This window comes from Manihot esculenta, chromosome 2 (genome assembly GCF_001659605.2).
Source record: "Manihot esculenta cultivar AM560-2 chromosome 2, M.esculenta_v8, whole genome shotgun sequence".
NCBI classification, from domain to species: Eukaryota; Viridiplantae; Streptophyta; class Magnoliopsida; order Malpighiales; family Euphorbiaceae; genus Manihot; species Manihot esculenta.
In genome coordinates this window covers 34,999,763-35,009,411 of record NC_035162.2, presented here as the reverse complement: position 1 = coordinate 35,009,411, position 9,649 = coordinate 34,999,763, and the positions used below count along the sequence as shown (strand labels likewise).

General features: G+C 36.3%; 1 protein-coding gene across 1 annotated transcript; it reads left to right on the top strand.

Annotated features, from left to right (window-relative positions):
* Window positions 1-1,069: 1,069 nt before the first annotated feature.
* Window positions 1,070-3,417, top strand: LOC122722129 (protein argonaute 1-like). The gene is made up of 4 exons (XM_043952036.1): window positions 1,070-1,508; window positions 2,417-2,539; window positions 2,640-2,805; window positions 2,908-3,417. Exons 2-4 carry the CDS (start codon window positions 2,420-2,422, stop codon window positions 3,114-3,116), a joined length of 495 nt encoding a protein of 164 aa, XP_043807971.1. The 5' UTR covers window positions 1,070-1,508; window positions 2,417-2,419; the 3' UTR covers window positions 3,117-3,417.
* Window positions 3,418-9,649: the final 6,232 nt, after the last annotated feature.

The following is a 9,649-nucleotide window of genomic DNA, read 5'->3' as shown; positions in this document are numbered from 1 at the left end:
GTACTGCTGGAGTATAAACTCCCGGTCTCCCAAAAACACCTTTCCTACTGGGGTGATTCCAAGGGACCTTTACCATCGGGGCATCCTTGTTCCACTACTCTCTAACCTGCGTGTCTAAGATCCGTACTAGCTGCTCAACATAGGTGAGATCCCCTGAGATCTCCACCTCTGGTTCCTTAAGAACCTCACTTGGATCCGACACGAACTCACATAACATGGGAACATGGAACCCAGATGGATCTCCTCCATTGAAGTAGGTAAATTTAACTCGTAGGATACATTCCCAATCCTTTACAGGATTTCAAAGGGTCTGATGTATCTTAAAGTTAGTTTACCCTTCTTCCTCTAGCAAAACACTCTCTATTCGGGAGACACCTCCAGCAACACCACAACCTTCTCTCAAACCCTGACAAGCTTCTACCGCATATTCTGAAAAAAACTCTTCTCCTTTCTAAAACTCTACATAACTCTTCTGTTGACTCTCAGCAGTACTGATTCTTTCTTCTACCATAGACCTTTTCTTTGGCTTTTCAAAGCTTCCTTCTACCATAAATATTCAAATCCACTCTATTAAAATTCAGTCGGATCGGATACCCGTAAATACCGAATCATTGTCATCCCTAATGAGTATCTACATTAAAGGAACACCTCTAATTTATATTGTATATCACTTATACAGCATATAATCTATTTATAATTCAGCACAAACATAAGAAACTCTCTCACAAACATCCTAAAAATAAAAATTCCAAGAGATAACAGATAAGCTAGAGAAAAAAGAGAACCTTTTTAACCAAAGTTAAAAGACCAAAATGTGCTCAAAATGTCTAATTGAAATTGCACTATTCATTTACAAGAAAATATCTCACCAATTTTAATTATATATATATATATATATATATATATATATATATTATGTATTTTTCATTTAAATCTTAGTTATTAAGTTATGATGTGTTTTAAATATGTATTATTAAAAAAAGAAAAATATTTTAAATGATAAAAGTTGATAACTTCCTCAATCAATTATTCAAATATAAAAATTGATTTAATTCATAACTTAATAACTAAGATTTAAATGGTTGGAGTATTTTTATTAATTCACATTATATAGTGTGAGAGAAGCTAATATGGTATCTAATATTTGATAGATTTTTTCATTTACTATTTAATTAAATAATTTATTTTATATAAAAAAATTAAATGAATTATTATAAAATTATGTATGGTTTTATGTCTTGATTTTTTGTAATTTAAAAAAATTGATTTTTATTCCATAATGTAGTGGGAATTGGGACGGACTCGTCATTTTGAAACACCTACCACTCTTTTATAAGCAGAGTGCGAATTTGATATTGCTGAAAAATTTTCATTTCTTTTATTTCACTGCCAACAACTTCTCTATAGGGGGCTTAGGTCTCTCTCAGAGTGGACTTTTCACACTTCCATTTTCCTCTGCTTTTTTGCTCTAAGGTTACCGGAGAAGTTTCTCCCACAACGGTTTTCAGGTGGGTAAAGGTGGTTTTTCGTAATGGTACTTGTTGTTTCTCTTACTGTTGTCTATTCATTGCATGATTTTGGGTTATAGAATATGGATCTACTTTGTATTTTTTTCCTTGTTGATTTTGTTTTTAGCAATTGTTGGGCTTCTTTTCCTCAGATCTATCTGATTTTTAAGGAAGTGTTTACTCTTAGTTAATGGGTTTATTTATTACTCTTTATTAATGGGAAATACGTTTGTTTTCAGTTTAGATCATTTGTTCTCCTGGCGATTTCGAAAACTATCCCCTCTTACTGGAGTCTCCAGTCATTTTTTTTAAGAAATATTTTGTGGCAGTTTAACTTGTTTTCGCTTTGGGCATTTTGCTTTTTAGCTTTCGTGTGAGTTTTATTATTATTATTTTTATAATTTCAAGCAAAGATTTTTAATTGTTGATTTTTTTTTTTGTAACCGCAATAGCTGCTTAAAAACTTAAAACTACTAGCTAATTTTGTTTAGACTTTGTGATCTTAAATAGATGCATATGGTTTTCTTTCACTACTTTGAAAGAATACCATCATTCCATTAAGATGCTGTAAAAAAAAAAATACCATCATTCCATGTTAGCAAAAGCTAAAACCATAAAAATTAACATTGATGTAGATAAACAATGCAAGATTTTAACTCCATGGATATAAGAAAAGGATGAATCATATATTAAGGAAAGGTTAGAGGGAATATGTGGGTCAGGATGTTTGACCTTATTCTAGAGAGCACAAGGAAGAATGCCTCTTTTTTATTTTTATTTTTATAAAGGTATAAGGTAGGTAGGAGTTATTGCTTATGAAGGTTATTGCATTTTTGGGTGTCTACCCCTTCTCTGAACATGCAAAATCAGGATGCTCTATGTTTTGATTTATTGTCATTTTTCTGCAGAAAATGGTTAATGGAGGAACAGTGAACAATTGGATATGCGTAAATTTTTCTCTGAATGTTCAAGACAGTGTAGCCCGTGGATTTTGTTATGAACTTGCGCAAATGTGTCACATATCAGGCATGGTATGGAACTTGCATGATTTCTTTAGGTCTCTGTTTCCAGTATTTTGTTGGATGTAATCTGTTGTTTCTCTCTAAACTTTGGATTGCTTCTTGTATTAAGGCTTTTAATCCTGAGCCGGTACTTCCTCCAATCAGTGGTCGTCCAGAGCAGGTAGAGGAGGTCTTGAAAACTCGTTATCATGATGCCATGACAAAGCTTCAGCCCCAGGGCAAGGAACTTGACCTTCTTATTGTAATTCTCCCTGATAATAATGGTTCCCTTTATGGTAAGGAGTTGACACAGTAGATTCAGTGTTGATTTCATTCATCTAATCTTCTGTAGATAAACGATATCTGCTGGTCATCACAATTCCTATGTGTTGCTGCAGGTGATTTGAAACGGATATGTGAGACAGATCTTGGCCTTGTTTCTCAGTGTTGTTTAACAAAGCATGTATTCAGAATGAGTAAGCAGTATTTGGCCAATGTGGCTTTGAAGATAAATGTGAAGGTTGGAGGAAGAAATACTGTACTTGTTGATGCAATATCAAGGCGCATTCCTTTAGTCAGCGACCGGCCCACTTATTTTTGGTGCTGATGTTACCCATCCTCATCCTGGGGAAGACTCAAGCCCATCTATTGCAGCTGTATTCTATCTTTCTCCACTCTTCTGAATGCCTCTTATCTTGTATTCACTGAATTTGATCTTGCCTTTAATAGCTTAAGGAGTTATAAGGATGTGTTCATCCCTCTGGAGTAATAAGGTGATTGCCGTGTGCTAGAGAATTGGAGTGATAAGGTGTATTTTTGTAAATATGTTTTACTTTGAATGTGTCTAAGTGGTTATGATTCTGCGAGTGATGAGTTTGATTGCCTAAGTTAGTTCAGTTATTTTCTCCTGTTTATTTGTTACTATGGTTGTTTTTCTACTTATTTAAAGCTGTGTAATTTAGCTCATTGATATATTGAGCTACATTCAATTATAATTAAATACATTTTTTTTATAATTTCTTTTTTGGTATCAGAGCCAGAAAGAGCAAAAGTATCACTTTTTTTTTTCTTTTCTTTCTGTCCACTCACCATGGCTTCTTCTACCTTGAATGTAGCGAATTTCGTTACACTAAAGCTGAAACAAACCAATTACCAACTTTGGAGAGAATAGGTGTTGAGTTTAGCTGAGAGTCAAGAATTATCCGATCATTTAGTGGCGGAATTTCCAGCAGATCAGAAATTCACTCCTCCTCCAACACCAATTCCAGAAAATTATCAACCACAGCAGTCAAATGAATTTAAGACATGGCAAAAGTCCGACCGATTGCTTCGAGGGTGGATCTACGGAACCCTTAGCGAAGAATCTCTGGGACTTGTCATTGGGCTAGAAACTGTGTGTGCTGTTTGGAGTGCATTAAAAGAGGCCTATGCACAAGATTCACAAGAAAGGGTATTTACCCTACGCCAACAGCTAACTTATTTTCGAAAAGATGAAAATAAGACAATCACAGAGCACTTACGCTTGTTTAAGGAGATTTGTGATAATCTGGCTGCAATCGGGAAGTTCCAGACGATGAAAAGATCTTCTGTCTTCTCACAAGTTTAGGTCCGCAATATGAGACCTTCACCACCACCATGCTCAAACCACCACGGCCAAGTTACAACGAGCTGGTTTCCCAATTAAAAAATCTGGATCAGAGGCGAAGTTGGTTCTCCAATCAGTCGAATTCTGCGCTTGACCAGATCGCGCATGTTGCCTTTTATGGTAATCAACAGAAACAAGCCAATTCCAGTTCGAATCGACGCAACAATTTCGATTCTCATGGACGGGGGTTTCAGGCCCAACAAACTCGAGGACAGGTCAGAACAGAGGATCATACTCCTCTCAACGTCGCCCTCCACCACCTGGTCAGCGAAGAATGACTCCCGCTGAACGGGAACTTTATAAGGATGAAATTTGCCAATACTGTGGCAAAAAGGGGCATATAGCCAAAATCTGCTGGTGGATATCTAAAGCACAATGTGAAGATCCTCCACAAGCCCTTGCAGCTCTCACGCTTAACAATGGAGTCGTGGAAACAGACTGGGTAGCTGATTCGGGCGCGTCTGATCACATGACAGGTAACAAACTTCTTCTAAAAAATATTGATAAGTATGATGGACCTGATTCGATTACGATAGGGGATGGTACCTTCCTGCCAATTGATGGTGTAGGTACAGCCTGTTTAAACCAAAAATATAATTTGCCTATCTCTAATGTGTTATCTGTTCCTGATTTAAAACAGAACTTGTTATCCATTAGCCAACTGACTGATGAATATCCTGTAAACTGTGAATTCTCTAACGTGTCTGTTAATGTAAAGGATCGGGAAACGGAACAGGTGCTCTTAACAGGACCAAGGAGGCGTAATTTGTATACGTTGTCTGGAGTACCTATAGCTTATTTCTCGAATCGGTTTAGGACTGGTACCGCTGAGATTTGGCATCAACGATTAGGACACCCACAAGCTTCTGCAGTTTCAGTTTTATTTAATAAAAATCTAGTTGATGTAAAAGGTTCATTGCAATCTAAGTTTTTGTGTGATAGTTGCCAGTTAGGCAAATTGAGTAAGTTTCCTTTTAATTCTTCAGAACATACTAGTTCATCTAGTTTTGATAAGATTCATTGTGATCTATGGGGACTAGCCCCTGTAATTTCTTTTTCTAAGTTTAAGTTTTATGCATGTTTTGTTGATGACTTTTCAAAATATTCTTGGATAGTTCCTTTAAAGAAGAAATATGATTTCTTTGTTACTTATTTAGCATTTGAACAATTTATATTTCGACAATTTGGGAAGCGAATTAAAGTTTTTCATTCCGATGGAGGAGGTGAGTTTGTTAATAATGCTTTGTCTTCTCATTTTCTTGCACATGGCATAAAACATCACATTTCATGTCCATATACTCCTGAACAAACAGGTGCCGTTGAACGGCGACATCGAGTAATACGTGAACTAGGTTTAACTATGATGTAACATAGCCATATGCCGTTATGTATGTGGGTAGAGGCTTTTCAAACTGCTGTCTTTCTTTTGAATAGGTTACCTACTACTGTGTTGGGCAATGAGACACCATTTTATATGCTACATGGATTCCATTTTGATTATAGTTCATTACGGGTCTTTGGTTCGAAGTGCTTTCCATACATTTGGGATTCTAGAAGTCATAAGTTTGATCCAAAATCTTGCTTATGTGTTTTTGTTGGTTACAGTGAAAAACACAAAGGTTATAAATGCTTTAACCCTAGAACTAAAAAATTTATCATAAGCCGTCATGTAAGTTTTGATGAGGCAGTTTTTCCTTTCAAGTCGTCATCTTTTGATAAATCCTTTGCTCTTAAAATTATGAATTCTTGGCTACCTGATTGTTCTGGTTTAAATACCCAAACTACTGTAACTGATTCTTCTCTTAGTTTACAGGAATGTGCACCATTTATTTCAGCTGTTGATGTAGCAGGTATTTTGCCGTGTGAAGAAAAGTCTGATGTGCTGCCCCCGCCAGCAGCAGGCACACAGTCAGCAGTAGTGTTACAGTCACCAGCTGACCCACTAGTTGCTCAACAAACAGCCACTGCTGTGTCTGCTGGACAGCCCTTGCAAACGGACCAAACTGTTGTTGTACCAGCAGCAGCTCAGGAAGCTGGTTCATCTACAACATCTCAACACCAATTAACAGAACACGTTCTGTCTTATACTTCAGATGTACTAGCCTATCAGTTTTCTGCAGTTGAGGTATTTGCAGAACAACCAGAAGCCGAGTTGATTCAAGACCAGGAACCAGAGGAGCTTCCTGTTGCCGCTCCGTTGCTCCATGATCAACCCATCACGGATCAGCACATGATTGAATCTAGTGCACAACAAGAGCAATCTTTAGAGGTTCTACACATAGGTGATTCGGTTAGTGCAGGAGCAAGTAATTCTTCTTTAGCTGAAATTAATGTACCTGAGGAGCATGTTGAGGATATAGCACCTAATCATTCTATGATTACTCATTCAAAATCAGGTATTGTTAAACCCAATCCACGATATGCTTTGAATGTTACTATGTCTTCTGTTATTCCGCCTGAACCAAAAAATGTTAAACATGCTCTTGCTCATAATGGTTGGAAAACTGCTATGCTTGATGAATTTAATGCCTTGACTAGAAATAAGACTTGGACTTTGGTTCCCCGTACATCTGATTTGCATGTTATAGGGTGTAAATGGGTGTATAAAGCTAAGTTGAAACCAGATGGCACTTTAGATAGGTTAAAGGCCCGTCTTGTTGATAAAGGGTTTCATCAACTAGACGGTGTAGATTACACTGAAACGTTTTCCCCTGTTATTAAGCCGGGCACAATTCGTTTGGTTTTAACTATTGCGTTGGTCAGGCATTGGCCTATTCGTCAGTTAGATGTGAAAAATGCTTTCTTGCATGGATTTATTTCTAAGAATATTTATATGGAACAGCCACCAGGAATGATTGATTCTAATAATCCTTCCTATGTTTGTAAGCTCCAACGAGCTCTTTATGGATTGAAACAGGCGCTGCGTGCCTGGTTTGATAGACTGAGTGTTTTTTTTACTGAAATATGGGTTTTATTGTAGTCTTGCAGATCCTTCTCTATTTGTTTTCCATTCGGCAGCTGGTACTTTAATTCTTCTAATTTATGTTGACGATATGCTTCTTACAGGCTCTTCCAGTACTCTTGTTCAGTCATTTTTGCAGGTTTTAAATTCAGAATTTTCTATGAAAGATCTTGGTCCTTTACATCACTTCTTGGGCATTCAGGTTCAATCCACAACCACTGGACTTCATTTATCCCAGACTCATTATGCCTATTCCATTTTGGAGCGTGCTCAAATGCTAGAATGCCAGCCTATGCCCACGCCATTGGTCCAAAAATCGGTGTCTACATCCGTTGACACACCTGTTGATGATCCAAGTTATTTTCGTGTGCTTGTAGGGTCATTGCAGTATCTCACGCTTACCCGTCCAGACCTTTCTGTTAGTGTTAATTATGTTTCCCAATTTATGCACTCTCCTCACATGTCCCACCTCAAATATGTTCACCGTATTTTACGTTATTTAAAAGGCACTCTTGACTTAGGTCTTTCTCTTACAGCAGATACGTCACTTGCTCTTTCTGCTTTTTCTGATGCAGACTGGGCCGGCTGTCAGATGACAAGACGTTCCACAACTGGTTACTGCACTTTTCTAGGGTCTAATATTGTTTCTTGGTGTGCCAAGAAACAGACTACTGTTGCCCGTTCCAGCACCGAAGCAGAGTATCGAGCTATGGCTCATGCCGCCGCAGAGCTAACTTGGTTAGGATATCTGTTGGATGATTTACGAGTTCCTCAACGTAATCCACCTATACTTTATGGTGATAACTTAAGTGCTTTATATTTGACTGTTAATCCGGTTCTTCATGCCCGTAGCAAACACATAGCTTTGGACTATCATTATGTGAGAGAACGAGTTGCTCAAGGGGTCTTAATCACTAAGCACATTCCATCCACTTTCCAACTGGCTGACATATTTACTAAGTCAATGACTAAAGCTCGCCTGGCTCAATTTCGACACAAACTTTGTCTTCAGCCCCGACAAAGTTTGAGGGGGGATAATAGCTTAAGGAGTTATAAGGATGTGTTCATCCCTCTGGAGTAATAAGGTGATTGCCGTGTGCTAGAGCATTGGAGTGATAAGGTGTATTTTTGTAAATATGTTTTCCTTTGAATGTGTCTAAGTGGTTATGATTCTGCGAGTGATGAGTTTGATTGCCTAAGTTAGTTCAGTTATTTTCTCCTGTTTATTTGCTACTATGGTTGTTTTTCTACTTATTTAAAGCTGTGTAATTTAGCTCATTGATATACTAAGCTACATTCAATTATAATAAAATACATTTCTTTATAATTTCCTTTTGCCTTTTGCAATTTGAACTGACAAAAGGTTTTTGAAATTGAAATGCAGGTTGTGGTTTCTCAGGATTGGCCTGAGATTACAAAGTATGCTGGTTTGGTTTGTGCTCAAGCCCATCGACAAGAGCTTATCCAAGATCTGTTCAAAGAATGGCAGGATCCTGTAAGAGGGAAAGCCAGTGGTGGAATGATCAAGTATGTTTGGCCATCTCTCTGTCATATTTTTCATAGGATCAAGTGCCTCTATTGGTCTCAAGTGCTCTAGGGCCTGTGCATATGCTGCTTCCTACGGTCTTGAGGGATTTTATAGTTTACTTTAGTTTGTTTTACTTGCTTTGCCTATGCTTTTTGCTATAGTGATTTTGTTTTTACTTTGGTTGATACCATATATGACGATTAAGGCTTCATTTGTTTGCCGAAATAACTTATATTGAAAAATGTTTTCCATGAAAAATATTTTCCAACAAAATAACTTTTTTTTCATTGTTTAAATTTCATTTAAAAAATAAAATATATTAACAAAATTTTATATAGAGGTGTTAATTAAATTCTCAAAATGTAAAAATGGACTTCCTATTTTAAAAGGAGGAAGTCATTTTCCTTAAAATAACTTGATCTTTCCTTTGACGAAAGAAAATATTTTTTATTGATTAATTTTTTTGAAATCACTAAACACAAAATTGTGAAAAATATTTTTCTTAAAAATATTTTCCATGAAACAAATAGAGTCTAAATTAAATATCTCACCAATTTTAATTATATATATTATGTATTATAAACATGTATTATGTGTTATGAAGTGTTTTAAATATGTATTATTTATAATGTTTTTTATTAAAAAAGAAAAATATTTTAAATGATAAAAGTTGATAACTTCCTCAATCAATTATCCAAATATAAAAATTCATTTAATTCTATTGGCCAAGTGGGCCAGCATCCTGCTCAGATCCCTTCGCCCCATGGCGCTTGGGCTTGCTACGCTATAAGAAATTAGAGTTGCACCTCTGCTAATGCTTAAGTTTTTGGCATGGTGATAAACGCTCGATCCTACAAATTCATAACTTAATAACTAAGATTTAAATGGAATGGATGGGTCTTTTTTTTATTAATTAAAAATCTTGAGTTTAAACTCTTATTATGGAGTATTTTTATTAATTTAGATTATATATTCAGAGAGAAGCTATCTAATATTTGATAGATT

Bases quoted from the DNA above. Each gene is read 5' to 3' on its own strand.
- LOC122722129 (XM_043952036.1), top strand. From the start codon at position 2,420: ATGGTTAATGGAGGAACAGTGAACAATTGGATATGCGTAAATTTTTCT. The intron at 2,540-2,639 runs GTATGGAACTTG...TCTTGTATTAAG, and splicing joins TGTGTCACATATCAGGCATG to GCTTTTAATCCTGAGCCGGT. The intron at 2,806-2,907 runs GTAAGGAGTTGA...GTGTTGCTGCAG, and splicing joins TAATAATGGTTCCCTTTATG to GTGATTTGAAACGGATATGT.